At 44.6% G+C, this 17384-nt stretch overlaps 1 protein-coding gene across 1 annotated transcript in view; it reads left to right on the forward strand.

Annotated features, from left to right (window-relative positions):
• The window catches only part of pcca (propionyl-CoA carboxylase subunit alpha), a 36793-nt gene that overhangs the window by 9926 nt on the left and 9483 nt on the right, over nt 1-17384 (forward strand). The window contains exons 8-17 of the mRNA XM_080834139.1: nt 3354-3390; nt 3523-3601; nt 8856-8958; nt 9477-9571; nt 10076-10226; nt 12187-12330; nt 13138-13212; nt 15951-16019; nt 16204-16279; nt 16483-16696. Coding sequence (XP_080690265.1) covers nt 3354-3390; nt 3523-3601; nt 8856-8958; nt 9477-9571; nt 10076-10226; nt 12187-12330; nt 13138-13212; nt 15951-16019; nt 16204-16279; nt 16483-16696 — 1043 coding nt within the window. The remainder of the gene's footprint in view (nt 1-3353; nt 3391-3522; nt 3602-8855; nt 8959-9476; nt 9572-10075; nt 10227-12186; nt 12331-13137; nt 13213-15950; nt 16020-16203; nt 16280-16482; nt 16697-17384) is intronic.

The raw sequence follows: 17384 nt of genomic DNA on the forward strand, positions 1-17384 counted from the left end.
GATCGATGTTTATGTCACTAGGTCATAAACCTTATTCTTGACACTGGCTTCCTTTTCCACACAGCACCAATACATCTCTATCGTAACAAATAAACACGGTTCGATGTGAGTTGGGAATTGGATATTGGTTTCAGTACCTGTATTCAGTACTGTCCCACATTCTTCACCTTTCTTCAATCTGAATGTCTTTGTCAACCCTAGTTATGGACAGGGAATCCATCTCCCCAACAGTAAAGCATTCATGTGTAGTTTTTAAAGTAGGTAGAAGTGGTCCCCTTTCAAAGATATGAAAATGTGGACGTAGATATTAATGAAGAGTCTCATTCATGTGTGGATGTTGGATCCCTGAAGGTTACGGAGTAGGAAAGAAACGGATGAGTTTGCTAAATTGTTCTTCACTTTGTTTGTACTTCACTGGCGAGCTTTGCTTCCTCATTCATTATCTTAACATTGGGATTTTAATTGTCCCAATCCGTCATTGTAGAGAAATTCCTCAGAGGTGTTCCTTGATATCCTACTGCTATCACATGCTGGAGGCGATCAGCTGTGGCCATTGGGGGGGGGGGGGGGGGGCTTCTCAGCCCGCTGATGTTATCACTGATGTCACACGTACACACAAGACAGGGCTGGCAAAGAAAGCCCCACAGTCGTCTCTCTCAGAACTTTCTATATACAGTGCCACTTTAAAGTATGTGAACCCCTTGACCACTTAGGAGTTTTCTGTTGTTTTACCATGATTTTTCATTTTTTTCATCACCAATTTTCCATAGAAGGAATGTCAGGTTTATGTTTATCATTTGCATGTACTTTTTTTAGAGGGAATTGTTTGAGTAGCCAAAAGACTACATGAAACATGGAATTAGTCCATTTCAAAAGTAAGTGAACCCCCAGCTGAATTTGTAAAGTCAAGCAGGTAACAGATTCAGTGAAACTTATTTGGGTGCTTAATTAGTCAATTAAGCAAACCGATCATCTGAGACATCCTTAGGGAAAGGTTTGGGCAACACAGATTAAAAGAGGGAGGAAACCAACCAAACTACTGTAGTGCCAAGGTGTACCCACACAGATCAACAATGCCGAAAGGAAACGAGATATCCGAGAACATCAGGAAGAAGGTTCTGACAGCCCATCAGTCTTGGGAAAGCTACAAGACCATCTCCAAAAGATTCCAGCTCCATCCATCCATCCAAGACAAATAATTTAGAAATGGAGGGCATTCAACATGACCGCATCTCTGCCTAGAAGTGGACGCCCATCAAGACCATCACCAAGAAGCACCAGAAGAAGAATAAATCAGGTAAAAGTCAACCCACACATCACCTCTAAAGAGTTTCAGACCTCTCTGGCAGCATCTGGGGTAAATGTACATGGGTCTACAATCAGACGAAAATTGAATAGACATGACATTCATGATCGGGTTGCTAGAAGGAAGCCTCTGCTCTCAAGAAAGAACAAAACTGCCCGTTTCAACTTTGCCCGAGAGCACTTGGATAAACCAAAGGCCTTCTGGAAGTCCCTTCTTTAAACAGATGAGTCCGAGATAGAATTATTTTGTCACGATCAAAACCAACAATTTTCGTCTGATTGTAGACCCATGTACATTTACCCCAGATGCTGCCAGAGAGGTCCGAAACTCTTTAGAGGTGATGTGTGGGTTGACTTTTACCTGATTTATTCTTCTTCTGGTGCTTCTTGGTGATGGTCTTGATGGGCGTCCACTTCTAGGCAGAGATGCGGTCATGTTGAATACCCTCCATTTCAAAATTATTTGTCTTGGATGGATGGATGGAGCTGGAATCTTTTGGAGATGGTCTTATAGCTTTCCCAAGACTGATGGGCTGTCAGTACCTTCTTCCTGATGTTCTCGGATATCTCGTTTCCTCTCTGCATTGTTGATCTGTGTGGGTACACCTTGGCACTACAGTAGTTCGGTTGGTTTCCTCTCTCTTTTAATCTGTATGGCCATAACCTTTCCCTAAGGATGTCTCAGATGATCGGTTTGCTCAATTGACTAATTATTCACCCAAATAAGTTTCACTGAATCTGTTACCTGCTTGACTTTATCAATTCAGCTGGGGGTTCACTTACTTTTGAAATGGACTAATTCCATGTTTCATGTAGTTTTTCAGCTTCTCAAACAATTTCCTCTAAACAAGTACATGCAAATGATAAACATAAACCTGACATTTCATCTATGGAAAATTGGTGATAAAAAAATGAAAAATCATGGTAAAACAACAGAAAACGCTTAAGTCCTCAAGGGGTTCACATACTTTCAAGTGGCACTGTAGATTGCTACAGGGTTGTTTTTATAAGCTCTGAAATGAGTTCGCATGAGTTCTACAACTTGTTAGTGGATAGGAGATAGATGCATTAATCCGTGTGCATTCTTGGTGGAGGATGCTGCCATCCAGTAACTTCATGCATCACTGAGTTCATAGGAATCACTGTGCAGAACACCGAGATATAGAACTTTAGTTCTTTAAGGTCTGACATGCCTGTTAAGTGTCATGCTTTTTCATGGCATGCTGATCAAATCAACCAATCAAATAGGCATATGCTTGTCCAAGTGACATCTGCGACCTCGAATGATGCACGTATGATAACAACATTCAGCACTGCTCTTCACACACGTTGAGAGTCATTAACTTTGTCTGAGACGACACCCCGCTATCCGTCGCTATCTCAGCCGGGGGGGTGATATCTCACACACACACCTCACACACACACACTCACACACACACACACACTCACACACACTCACACACACTCACACACACACACACATACACACACATACACACACACACACACACACACACACACACACACACTCACACACACTCACACACACTCACACACTAATGCGAGAGGCGGCCCTGACACCCCGCAGCTGCAAAAGCAAACTCACCTCTGATGTGTGAAAGCGGGGAGAGATGTTTTTGTTGTCTTGGTTGACGCCTTCTTAGTTATCAAGATGGACAGACAACTATTTAAGGGTGTGTAATTTGAACTGTAAAAGCATAATGTACTGTATATGTTCTGTTTTTTATCCTGGTATTTCTCAGCTTTAGAATGGATGTATTGCCCTATCAATAGTCTATATATTTTTAAATGATCCAAGTTTGTGTTTACAAGATTCCGAGGCAATTAGTTAGTCCTTATAAATGGGATACGATAATTTAGATCACCAGGACAAACTCTGACCCCTGTTGGCCACCTGGCTGAACTACAGTATTATTATAATCAGTCAATGGCATGAGATGAGAGACTGCAGATCAAGATTACGTCTGATTTTGAATGGGACTAATGTTGATGATGTGTATGCTTTCTCTTGTTTGTCATCTCTGTAGGATGCTGAGGAGGCCGTGAAGATTTCTAATCAAATTGGTATGATCCTTTTGTCAGCACTTCCCACATAACTCCATATTCGCCTTAAACTTGGGGGCAAAAGAAGGCACTCCTGTGTGTCCGGCCCCAGGTGTAGAGTTTGTGTTTTAATCTGGCCTCTCTCTGGCACAGGGTATCCCGTTATGATCAAAGCATCAGCTGGAGGAGGAGGCAAAGGCATGAGGATATCATGGAACGACGACGAGACCCGGTGAGACCGTGATGGATGAGCCACCGTCAATGTGTTTGAGAGACGTTAGGGACAGTACCACAGCACTGATGGAGGTTGGGCAGACTTGGGTGACTGCTATGCTAGTGCATTGGGAAAACAGACAGAGGGCAGTGCTAACTGGTGACTTGTTATAAGACAGTGCTGGGTTGCCTGAGCATAGAACAGGCTTATCAGTTTCATATTATGGATATGCAATTGCAATACCATATGGTAATTTGAGTCTGGTCTCTACTGGGTGGGCGTTTTGGGGGTGAATATTTACTCTGAGTTTAATCAAGGGTGGTCCTGTCTGATGAGGGGCTCGGGGGGGAGATGACAGGAGGACAGCCCTGTGGGGAGTGTTTACTCTTCAGCATGACAGAGGGGGAGAAATGGAGGGAGAGGGGGCAGGCAGAATCATATGGAAATGCAGAGAAAAAAACAAGGCAATGGAAAGAGGAGGAGAAGAGAGAGAGAGAGGGGGGCGGGGGAGTGAAGATGGGAAGAGCAATGGAGGGAGAAAGGCAATGAGGTTTGCCTTGAAGAAGAGCAAGACTCTGATGAAGACAGGTGTGTGTTGTTGTGTGTCTGCTTCGACCACAGCTGATGTTTCAAACCTGTGAGGTCCTCACAGAGCCCCTCTTGATCTTGGCTTACGGTTTTTAGTCCCTTTTTCCCTTTCTCTCCCTCTCCACTCTTCAAAGTTCCTGCCTTCCCGCTATCTGTTTTCCAGATGCCCTGATCAGAGAGGATTCTGGGTAGAATGCAAGCTGATAATTGTCAGCCTTATCTCCTCAGCCAAGTTGCTCTTTTGTTTATCAGCTAATTGGATTTATCACACAAAGGCAAACAAGCCTTGGGGAAGATTCAGAAAGAGAAATCACCAATCAGGGGGATTGCTTTCATACCCAATCTTAGCCAAAAGGTGATGGGGCGAAGTTTGTGTGTGTGTGTGTGTGTGTGTGTGTGTGTGTGTGTGTGTGTGTGTGTGTGTGTGTGTGTGTGTGTGTGTGTGTGTGTGTGTGTGTGTGTGTGTGTGTGTGTGTGTGTGTGTGTGTGTGTGTGTGTGTGTGTGTGTGTGAGGGCGTGTGTGTGAGGGCTTTGAGCTCTCTCATCTGACATGCACGTCACTTCAAAGTGTCTGCAGATAAAGGTCAGGGTGACGGTTTATCTTATCTAATATGAACTGAACTTCAAGAGCCACCAGAGACTCATGATTTCATGATATTTACATACAGTATGCAACAGAGGAGAGTAAACCCCTGCACTTAAATGTAAAATTATTCAAAACGTTATTATTCAATAATTGCATTATTTCTAGGTTGAGAAATGAACAATCTTATGAACAATGAAAAACAAATACTTCAGAAAGACCATATTGAAAATACCGGCCTCAAGTGAATACACCCGTGATCATAGGGCAAACACTTTAGACTTAGCACAGGGGTAATCAGAGTTTCTGTGACAGCTCAGAAAGTGTGAAGGATATTGCTTAACGTCAACCTCTATGACCGGCTTCCAAGAAAGAAAAAAAAACCTTGCCTGCTCCTTGGCAAATTGCCAGATTTAACTTTGGTAAAGAACATGAAAAGAATCGTGATGAATATTGGGAGCACATTCTCTGGTCAGATATTACCAAGATTAAGTTCTTCAGAAGCTTGGCAGAAGAGCATGATGGCAATCCCCAGAACACTGCCAAAATTATGGGCTTTCTAAAACTATGTATGTCGCCTGATTCGAGGCCAATCAAACACCTTTGGGTTATTTCAAAGAGAAGGGTCAAGCAACACAGCCCCTTCAGCAAAGAGCAACTGAAAAAGTGTCTCTGAAGATTGGCAGAACACTGGTGTCCTCCATGCTGAGAAAGAAAATAATGGTGGACATAAAAAGCGTAGAAAAATTAAAGATTTGAATCTCCACAATGAAAGGTGGACTGACTTTTGTTTCATTGAGTTCCTTATTTGGTGGGATGTATTTGTAATATAGTAAATCTTAACTGGTTCAACTTACATCCACTGCATTACTTAAAGGCACCCAGTGCAACTTTATGTAAACATTCAATGAAAAATAAACATTCAATTTCTAGTGTTTTTTACACGTAGTAAGTTTCAATAACTCCATACCATTACATATCGACATTCAAGGAGCAAAGATGAGACGTCGGTGTGTGGTGAGAACTGATAGAAAATCGTAAACAACAACAATCGCCGGTGGGGAGAGGCCATTTTTCCATTGACTGGAATCCTGCTTTATTTATTGTAGGTAACAAAAAATAAAGAAAATGGCGGCGATTGATGTTGTTATCGATTTTCTATCAGTTCTCACCACACAACGACGTCTCATCTTTGCTCCTTGAAAGTCGATATGTAATGGTATGGAGTTATTGAAACTTACTATGTGCAAAAAAGACTAGAAATTGAATGTTTATTTTTAAGCCTCGAAAGTTGCACTGGGTGCTGTGGTAGCCCAAGCTGCTCTTAGGCTTCCACTTAGGTTAAAATGGCTGACCAGGACTATACGGGGCAGGCTTTAGGACCCAGAGGAGGTGTTCTGGGGACTAGGCAGGTCTGACTTTCCCTAATTGGAAGCTCACCTGTTGATCGTTTGACTTGTGGCTGATTAGTGCCAATCTAGTCAAGCGAAAAGGGTTTAAAGCGTTAGTAGGAATGACTGACGAGAGCTGGCTGAGAGAGAGAGAAAGACAGAGGGGAAGACGCTGGTTGCACTGGGTGCAAGGCGTAGGGCTTCCCCTATTTTCTGTTAATTTTGACTACCTCTGTTGTAATGTTTGAGTGCCTAAAAGAGTTTAATAAAGAATAATGATTTGGAATTCCCTGGTCGCGTCGTACTGAGTGCTGGGCTGCGACATATGGTGGAGAATGCGGGCAGACTGACTCAGCTAAAGTGAGGAAGATGTGGACTATGGATCCGACGATAGAGGAGATGTTGACCACCATCTTGCAGGGGCAGCAAAGACTGCAGGGAGCCCTGCTGGAGCTCTGCAAACAGGCATCGGCTGATTCTTCTGATGAGGACCTAGATGAGGTCGTGGAGAAGCTGACCGAGGGGGCCAAGGGACTGAAGGTAACCACAATGCTTACTGCCGTGAACGAGGAAAAGCAGCGTGAAGCAGGTTACCAACCGCATGGAGCGGCTAACACTGTCCAGGCCTGGGAGGCTCTACCAAAGATGGCCGGGACCAATGAGCATGTCTTCCTGGGTGAGTTCATCGATAAAGAGGACGAATATGAAGGTGATGATGATGAAGAGGAGTGTGAAGATTATGGTGGCGGGAAAGATGAAGAGTGTGACTCAGATGCTGTTGATGAAAATGCTGATGTAGCAGGTGGTGAAGATGACCATGATGAGTCAGAGGAAGAAGTCCCTCCAACTAAGCAGGCAGCTCCAGCAAAGTTCACTCCAACCAATGCCACCCCTTCAGCACCAGTAAAGGAAGTTTGTATGGTGAAGGCTAAGGAAGAGTCGGGGGAAGATGACTTCGACTGCCGAAAGAAAGATGACCAAAAAGGTGATGCCTCTGGACTGAGTGGAACAGAGTTGCTGAAAGCTGAGTTGTTATCTCGGGACGCCATCATCGAGAGGCTTCGGCAGGAACTGCTGATGTCTCACCAGGTCCGTGACGCCAAGTGTGTTCAACTGAACGTCCAGGAGCAGAGGGTCTGTGAGCTGCGGAAAGAGCTGCAGGAGAGCCAGCTAAAACTGCAGAGAGAACACGGCCGCCTCCAACAGCTGCAGAGGGAGCATTCTGCTCAGCAGAGCCAGGAGGACCAGCTCCGCTCTCAGCTAGCCGAGGCCAGAGGGCGTCTCACACTGGTGGAGGGCGAGAATGAGGCTCTCAAACGGGAAAAAGAAGTTGAGGGGGAGAGGCTCAGTTCAGAGCTTTGCTCCATGCGAGTGTCACACACTGAGGCTGCAGAAGCCCAGAGAAAATGCAAAGAGCTCCAGGAGAGTCAATGTGCTGTTCAGGAGGCGACAGAAGACTGGGAAGACACTGGCCTGGTCTCAAGTGCACAATCGGAGAAGACAGAGAAAATGAGTGAAGAAGCGACAAACGGCAGGGTAAGTGGATGGCTCCTGAACTGCCACTGTTGTAACCTCTCTGTCGTTCTCAGACCCGGATGGCGCTGTGGAGACCCAGATGTCCTGATCTGCCATGAAGCCTTTTTGGACTCCTGGTTCCAGCTGTGGATGTCAGGTCGTGGGCGAGGGATATATGGCATTCCCCTGGTGGCTTGGCTGCCACAACACAAAATGGCCGCCATGCTTCGACCTGGTGCACCGAGACTGAAATCTCAAAAGGAGAAAGAGCGGCAGAGAGTCTACGACCGGAAGGGGGAAGGGTAGACCTCAAAGCCAGAACGAAATGGACAGACAAATTGGGAACGGACACGGAAAGACCAAAAGTTTGAGACTGGCTAAGATGGACACTTTATGTTGCATTGCAATTGAAATTGTGGTGAAATGGACATTATGTTGTATTGTAATTGAAATTGTGGTGTTTCCCTGAATGTGTGGTTTTTGGGTGACACTTGTATTTAGATTTAAAGACTTGAATTAAAACCTTCCTTTTAACCCCCAGGAAGGGGCCTGAAGTTAAGTGGGAGGGTGTGTGGTAGCCCAAGCTGCTCTTAGGCTTCCACTTAGGTTAAAATGGCTGACCAGGACTATACGGGGCAGGCTTTAGGACCCAGAGGAGGTGTTCTGGGGACTAGGCAGGTCTGACTTTCCCTAATTGGAAGCTCACCTGTTGATCGTTTGACTTGTGGCTGATTAGTGCCAATCTAGTCAAGCGAAAAGGGTTTAAAGCGTTAGTAGGAATGACTGACGAGAGCTGGCTGAGAGAGAGAGAAAGACAGAGGGGAAGACGCTGGTTGCACTGGGTGCAAGGCGTAGGGCTTCCCCTATTTTCTGTTAATTTTGACTACCTCTGTTGTAATGTTTGAGTGCCTAAAAGAGTTTAATAAAGAATAATGATTTGGAATTCCCTGGTCGCGTCGTACTGAGTGCTGGGCTGCGACAGTGCCTTTAATAAGTTAGTAAGTTGATAACATTTTGAATCATTTGACATTGAAGGGATATTGCACAGGGGCACAACCATCTGTTTAATACTGTATGTGTAAGACACTAATATGTGTTTTTTTGTTTGTTTTTGTATTAACTAGTAAGTTAATTGTTTGTATGTTTTCTCTCTTTTACTCCTTCTTCCTCTCTCTGTCTTCATTCGCTCCTGCAGGGAAGGCTTTCGTTTCTCGTCACAGGAGGCTGCGTCGAGCTTCGGGGACGACCGTCTCCTCATTGAAAAGTTCATTGATAACCCAAGACACATTGAGATCCAGGTGAGGCCCCAGACTCCTCCCACCAGTGTCCCCAGATAGCCAATGGGAATGACTCATTCCTGATTTGTATGCATATTTAATTCTGTTTTCACCTGGTGGCTCTGTGCAAAACTTTGTCCGTCATGTGGCTGGGTTTGTGTTAGTGTTGAATGGTTGTTCTGTGATTTGCGTGTGTGTCTGATTGGCTGTCGTGTGACGTTTGTGGGTCTCTGATTGGTAGGTTCTGGCGGATAAGCACGGTCATGTGGCTGTGTTTGTGTTAGTGTTGAATGGTGTTGTGTGTTTGTGTTAGTGTTGAATGGTTGTTGTGTGATTTGCGTGTGTGTCTGATTGGCTGTCGTGTGACGTTTGTGGGTCTCTGATTGGTAGGTTCTGGCGGATAAGCACGGTCATGTGGCTGTGTTTGTGTTAGTGTTGAATGGTGTTGTGTGTTTGTGTTAGTGTTGAATGGTTGTTCTGTGATTTGCGTGTGTGTCTGATTGGCTGTCGTGTGACGTTTGTGGGTCTCTGATTGGTAGGTTCTGGCGGATAAGCACGGGAACGCTCTGTGGTTGAATGAGAGGGAGTGCTCCATCCAGAGGAGGAACCAGAAAGTGGTGGAGGAGGCGCCCAGGTCTGAACATCTCTGCTCTATTTTCCCTCTCACTTTTTCTCCTCTTCCTCCTTCCCTCCGTCCCTCCTTCCTTCCTTCCTTCCTTCTTCCTTCTCCTCTTCTGCTGCACATGGATGTCTGATAGGATGCTTTAGGAAGTGGGTTCACCTATTTAGCCCAGTGGTTTGGGTGCTAGATCCGAAACTGAAGGATTGCATAGTCCAGCCCTAAGATGTTCCGAAGCAGTCTTAATCAGTTTCTAAAGTCCTTTGATATGAATTATAATTTCCTCACACACCTCTGCAGCTGGACCATTTGGTACAGTCTTTAACTCAAAAAATGCCCCCAACATGGGCTTCCCTCTGCATTCAACATTCATATTCAAAAAATAATTAGAAATTAGAAAGTCTTACTTCAGCCATCATTGAAATTATTCTTTTTTTAGAATGTTTTTTTTTCTTTGTAAACAAATGTGAGTACATTTACAGCACATGATGCTTATTGAGCGAGCCCCCTTTCTGACAGTACGTTTCTGGACCCTGAGACGCGGCGGGCCATGGGGGAACAGGCTGTGGCTCTGGCCAAGGCTGTCAAGTACTCCTCAGCCGGCACCGTGGAGTTCCTGGTGGACTCCACCAAGAACTTCTACTTCCTTGAGATGAACACCCGACTGCAGGTGGGTAAAGAGTACCCCCTCTAGATCAGTGGTTCTTAACCTTTTCGGAGGTACTGAACCCTGCAAGTTTCATCAGTGCATTCGCCGAACCCTTCGTAATTTGAAAAATAAAATATGATTTCTTCAAAACGTAGGCATGTATAAAAACGGCCCGACATTGCTAGTGTGAACCGGGCTGTACTGCGTATGTCTTGACCCCTGTCGAACCCCTGAGAGTGGCTCAACGAACCCCTGGGGTTCGATCGAACCCAGGTTAAGAACCACTCCTCTAGATCATCCTGTGGTGATTAAAAGCAAATATCCATGATATTTTGAGCTTGCGTATTGGATGTGAACATTTTAACTGTGCATCAAATGGAGGTGTGCTTTCTTTCAAGACAAATCTGCAGAGCAATAAAACCAAAGAGATCTGCGGATCCGTATAAAATAGTTTGCTCCTCTTCCAGATGATTTGGTGTCAGGTTCTATCAGATGCCCTAATAACAGGGTTTAGCATATGATCAAGGCAAGCTTTGCTAAAGGAGCTTTCCTTTGCCTAAGCTTGCTTATAATATTGGCTCCAGGACAATTGTCTGCAGGAGGCAGAGATGCCTATTAAGGCAGCCTTGTGTCTGTCTTATAGTGTGTGCATTTTCATGCATTTGTGTCTATATGTTTGGGTGAACTCAGGTGATCTCTGTTGGGCTCTGACTCCTGAAGGTCAGATATATTACTGGTGCCAATCTCTTTGGTCCTATTTGATTAGCATATGATGTGCCGTTCACTGTGATTGACTAAAATAGAGAAGGCTCATGTTGGTTTGTGGCAGACAGGAAAGAAGACAGGATGGTTAGAATATAAGCTGAGGAGGGAAATGCACATGCAAAAAAAGAGACTCTGAGTTGAGTGTTCAGTCCACCAACGACGGCAAACATATGTTGGACAGTGGAGCAGTTCGAGATACGGGGGGGGGGGGAACAGAAATAAACAGAGACAGACAAAAACAACAGAGCCAGAGCAGACAGAGCCATGAAGAGAGAGACAGACAGACGCTCAGGCTGTGGCATGGCTGGAGGCGGCATTTCAACAGGCGCTCATAAAAGGCTTCATGGCACTGGTGCAGAGAGGGAGAGATGGAGGGACAGAGAAGGAGAGAGGGAAGGAGGGAGGGAAGAGACAGCTGGGCCAGGAGAGCTGGTCATCAGCGGAGATGAAAGCAGCCCAGCACAGGAGCTCATTAGGGCAGACCTCCCAGAAAGCAGCGGGAGAGGGAGAAAGAGAGATGGAAAAGGAGAGAGGAGTAGAGAGAGAGGGACAAAGAGAGAGGGAGAAAGGGAGAGGGAGAAAGGGAGAGGGAGAAAGAGAGAGAGAAAGAGAGGGAGAAAGAGAGATAGAGGGAGAAAGAGAGAGATAGGGAGAGAGAGAGGGAGAGAGAGAGAGCGGGAGAGAGAGAGAGAGAGAGAGAGCGGGGGAGAGAGAGAAAGAGAGAAAGAGAGAGAGAGAGAGAGAGCCAGGCCCACAGAAGGCCCGCTTCAGGGGTTTCCAGTCACGGGAACGACCCAGTAGCAGCTGTCTCTGGGTGCCCTTTATGGAGGTGTACTGGGGTGGAGGCTGGTAGATGCTAAAAGCTTAGGAGTTCTTAAAAGTAGGCTGGTGGATTGAACGGCCTCAGAAGTTGTTACATTAGCTAGATGCCAGATTTCAGAACAGACTGAAGATGAGGTGAAGACAGGGACTAGCTCTTCAGGGTTCTGAAAAACCTGGGTTGGTTTGTGTTAAAAATGTCTGTGAAGTTTGCATGATGATGATGATGATGATGATGATGATGATGATTCTTTAACACTGAGAGCCTTGGATGTGGCGAGTGAGACTCTGGTAATGGAGTGATGGAGGTGGTTCACGGTGGTTCTGCTGTGTGTGGTGGAGGCACTGTATGCTGCTGCTGATGATGGTGATTTACCCCCCCTTCCATCCTCCTCAGGTGGAGCACCCCATCACTGAGTGCATCACTGGTCTGGACCTGGTGCAGCAGATGATCCACGTTGCCAAGGGTTACCCACTAAAGCACAAGCAGGAGGATGTCCCCATCAACGGATGGGCCATCGAGAGCCGAGTGTACGCCGAGGTACTGATTACAGCTTGAATGCACACACACACACACACACACACACACACACACACACACAAAAGGTTCTATATATAGCTAGGGGCTGGGCTATCAAGAGCAGAGTCTACACTGAGCTACTGAAATCAATACACACAGCAAAACAAGTACACACACAAAACCCAAACAAGCACACGTTTCTTGAAAATGAAGCGGCTGGGCCAATATGTGCTTGAGTCACATTGAGATGCTGAACACAATCCACCGAACAAACATGTCAGTTGGTTTGTTTGTATCCTGTGTGTACCCAGTGGTGTGGTTACACACACACACACACACACACACACACACACACACACACACACACACACACACACCAAAAGGACTGTACATAGACCCAGTGTTATGGCCATTGAGTGTGTAGTTTGCAGAGTTATGGAATGCACTACACACGCACCTAAACTTCTAGAGTGGGTTAAGAGTCATTAGAGTGTATGCTGTGACGCTAAATACACACACACTCTCACATACCTCAACACAACACTCTGTTGGTGTTACTTGAATGTATAATTATTTATATATTTTAATGTGATTCAGATTTTTTTAATCTTCCAAGGAAGAGGAAGTTATGGTTGTTTACTAGCTGTTGAGGAGGGGGAGGGAGTAGATGAATAGAGGGAGTGGGGTGAGGAGAGAGGGGATGGGGTCCCTCGTTAACCTGGGGGGGGTAATTAGGTGAGTGCCAGGGGCAGTAGGGTTGCTCTGACCTCTGTTTCCTGTGTGCTTTTATATGTGGCTTAATGTTTCCTGTCTTTTGTCCCTCCTCAGGACCCATACAAGTCATTTGGGCTGCCCTCTATTGGGCGACTCTCTCAGTACCAGGAGCCTGTGAACCTGCCCAATGTGAGTGCTGTCCGAGTTTGTTTACACACTCACTCACTCACTCACACACACACACTCACACACACACATACACACACACACACACACACACACACACACACACACACACACACACACATAAACATCAAAGTCTGTTTTTATATTTTTGATAGAGTGGCTGGGTTTTCACTGATGATGCATCTTATTGTAGGGCAGTGTTGACCGATTTGAATGAGCGTATGTGTGTGTGCACCTAATTTGCAATAACAAATTCTATTTTTATCAAAAAGAACTGGTTACAATCGGCTGTTAGAACTTAAAATCAGGAGGTCTGTATGAGCGCTGTGAGGGCATGTAGAACCTGATAATGTAATAATTTCCTGATAACGCAATAACCCTGATAATGTAATAAAAAATCCCTCATAAGTCCCTAAAAGATGTAATAAAACCTGATAATGTAATAATATCCCAATAAAGTAATAAAGTGCATTTCCCAATAATGTAACAACCGCCATACCAATAATGTAATAAAATGTTACATTAATTGGAAGTTATTACATTATCAGGTTAGCCTCAATTTTGCAGAACCTGATAATGTAATACATTCCTGATATTGTAAAAACTTTGGTCAGTGCTGAAATGTTGGGACACCAGTTATTCAGATCAAGTAGTGATGCTGTGTAGACAACCACCCACTATTGTTTTGCTCATATTTTGATCCCAGTGGTATAGGCCTTTAGCCTCGCAAGCCAAACCTGTACAGCAAGAAGCTGTACAAGGGTCTGGCACAACACGATTTTCAGTGTGGGCGGGATTAACGGTTGTCTGTTAAGTTGCCTCTGCACGCAATGCCACGCAATAGGAATGGCGCTACAACCAATCCGAGCGACTGACGAATGACAAAAGACAATTTGATTGGCCTGGTACAGTATTAGCCCATTAGCTGCCGGTCTATAACATACCAAAATGTTCTTATTATTTCTCTATTAGTTGATTACCACTGAATATCCCTTTCACCTTTGTAAAAATTGTGCATTCGCAATCCTATAAAATATATACTGTATCTGCTAATAGTGAAGCAGCAGGTCTCTGGACAGCTTCACTGTTTGGACCTCTGAAACTGGAGACCTGATGCTACAGCACCAACCAAAGTTATTACAATATCAGGTAATTATTACATTATCAGGTTCTGCAAAATTATTGGGAAATGCACTTTATTACATTATCGGGGTTTTATTACATTATCAGGTTTTATTACATGTTTTAGGGACTTATGAAGGAATTTGTATTACATTATCGGGAGTTATTACATTATCGGGAAATTATTACATTATCAGGTTCTACAGGGCAGAAACACATTTCTTAAACAAATGCAGTACATATACTGTCAGTGCTAATTCAGTGGTGTTATTTAAGCAACACATTTTTTTTCTGTATTTCACAACACAAAGTGAACCCAGAGTCACGACAGACCACAGTGTTGGCCTGCTTCCTCGATTTCTTTTAGTAATCAAGAAAAATCCCCTCCGTAAACAATTCTCCTAACAGTACCTTGCAATGTGAACAAAAAAAGGAACAAAAAGAAATTCCGCACTTATCACGGCTCCACGAGCTGAAGGGGATCGGTCGTAATCCTTAACCTCGGATATCGAACTGAGAAAGCTTGCTATTAAATAATAATCATACATAGAAAACAAAACAACTTGTTTGAACAAATATGGACTTTTGGCTGCCTAGGTTATAGATTTTGAAAACTCCAGCTTGCCACCACTTCTTGTGAGCATCCCAGGCTTCAAGCGATTGTTACAAGTGCGTATGTGTGTGGACCCTACAGCTTCAAGCGATTGTTTCAACTGTGTGTTTGTGTGTGTGTTTGTGTGTGTGTGTGTGTGTGTGTGTGTGTGTGTGTGTGTGTGTGTGTTTGTGTGTGTGTGTGTGTGTGTGTGTGTGTGTGTGTGTGTGTGAGACCCTGACAGCCATAAGAGATGGTGCCTGCATTGTGGATCAATAGAGGAAGTGCAGTCACTCACTCAATCCCCACTGAATCTGCAGGCAGGTCCATCAGCCATGTCCACTGGTTACTCTCTGTAGGGCGTCTATTAGCATGTGTGCAGCAATAAGCCTTGTCTTCAGAAGGAAACACACACATACACAAACAAGGTTTACATCACATCCTGGAGGACAGCTCTGTAACTCACTGTTCTACTGAGGGATGGATTCAGTGTTTCTGTGTTATGGTTTGGCAGGCTGTATAACTTGAAGTTGGCACATTATTGTGTTCCTTCTTGTGATATTTTGAGTGCCATAATGGTTACATGCAGTTTTTGTTTTCAGAACATAAAAATGTTTTTGTGTGACCAATAGACGCCTTCGGAGGCAGTTTGGGAAAATAAATATAAAATAAATTAAAAATAAATCAAACATAATGCAGAGGGGAGGGGGCCTGCCCAAAGGCTGTAGATAATCCATTAGGACTCCACAAGCAGTTTTATTTATCAACAGAAGAAAATAAAGCTGTTCTGGTCCTGGAGAACTAGTCCTTAATCAGAGCAGTTATTCAACCCGTTGAAATAGTAGATCATGTAGTGGGTGCACTTAACTCATTTCGAAACCAAAATATCAACTATCTCCAGCTATCAACAGTTTGGCGACGGCAAATGCATAAATGGCTAATGGTATGCAGCTTTAAGCATCCTTCAAGATGGGATTTCCCCAATATTTAACATTCTGAATCGGAATCCTCCTGTTTTTCTGAACAGGTTCGAGTTGACAGTGGCATTGAAGAAGGAAGTGACATCAGCATCTACTATGACCCCATGATCTCAAAGGTTGGTTCGTCTCTTACAGTTTTGTGGGGTGTAGGTCCATCATTGTGAGCAGTGGGATACAGAACAGTTGTGCATGAGGACTACTGGTATCAGCAGTCCTCATGTATTTGATTCTAGTCACGTCTTTCCATCTTCTCCTCTTCCGTTTATATCTCTTTCTCAATTTCTCCTGCCCTCTCTTCAGCTTGTGACGTACGGCAAAACGCGAGCTGACGCCTTGAAGAAAATGGAACACGCACTGGATAATTATGTAATCAGAGGTGAGCTTGCCAAGTCTCACATGTATACACGAACATGCTCATCCACTCTCTTACACACACGATTCACACAAATAATACACATATACAGTTTTGACATGCTTGGGATAACTAACTCGGTCATACCTTGCCTCATAACACACATTCTCCCTCTCTTGTCTTCTCCCTATGTCTTTCTCTCTCTCTCTCTCTCTCCCTCCTTCCAGGTGTGACCCATAACATTCCACTCCTGCGGGAGATCATCGTTCACCCGCGCTTCATCTCCGGCGACATCAGCACAAACTTCCTTCCGGAGGTGTACCCCGAAGGGTTCAAAGGTCACCCGCTGACGGCCCCTGAGCGACGGGAGCTCCTAGCTACCGCTGCAGCGCTCTCTGTGGCAGCGCAGATCCGCTCGCAAAAGTTCCTGGGAGATCTCAGGTGAGCCACGGACCAGAAGATGCGTCCACAAAAGAAACCTATGAATGCATGAATGAATGAATGAATGAATGGATGGGTGAGTGAATGAATGAATGAATGAATGAATGAATGAATGAATGAACAAATGATTGTTTGTTTGTTTGTTCTCTTCTGTTATTTTACATTATTTACTTCCACCATCATTTTCTCAACCAACTCAAGCAGCATCATGTTGGAGCATCAAGAGCAGCATGTTGGTTAAAATGATAAGTTGTGGGACAAATAACTGCATACAAATTGGCAACCAGATTTCTATTACCCAAGGCTTAGTGCCATTTTATGTGACCACAGCAGAGGGATTACTTGCCTCACTTCTGCAGTCCCTCTCTAAACATCCTACTCTGTTATCTCAGCTGTGCGGTGAGAGTGTTTGTGTACCTAAGAGCTGTCTGTTTCTCCTACTGTTTCTTCTGCTGTTTGTTCTTGAGACTTATTGCCTTCTGCCTGTTGCCCATATGAGGCAGACGATTTGGTTCTCTACTGCCCCCCACTGGTCGAGTGGATCCATGTACCTCCATCTCTAACCAATGTTTTGGTTTAATCTGTATTGTCTCTGAATGTGAACAGGAGGAGTATCAGAACATTAGCTGGCATACAAATCCTAGCAGGGATGATCACACATTAAGAAGCTAGTGATGTTTCCTGAAAT

Source organism: Sprattus sprattus (assembly GCF_963457725.1).
Source record: "Sprattus sprattus genome assembly, chromosome: 3".
NCBI classification, from domain to species: Eukaryota; Metazoa; Chordata; class Actinopteri; order Clupeiformes; family Clupeidae; genus Sprattus; species Sprattus sprattus.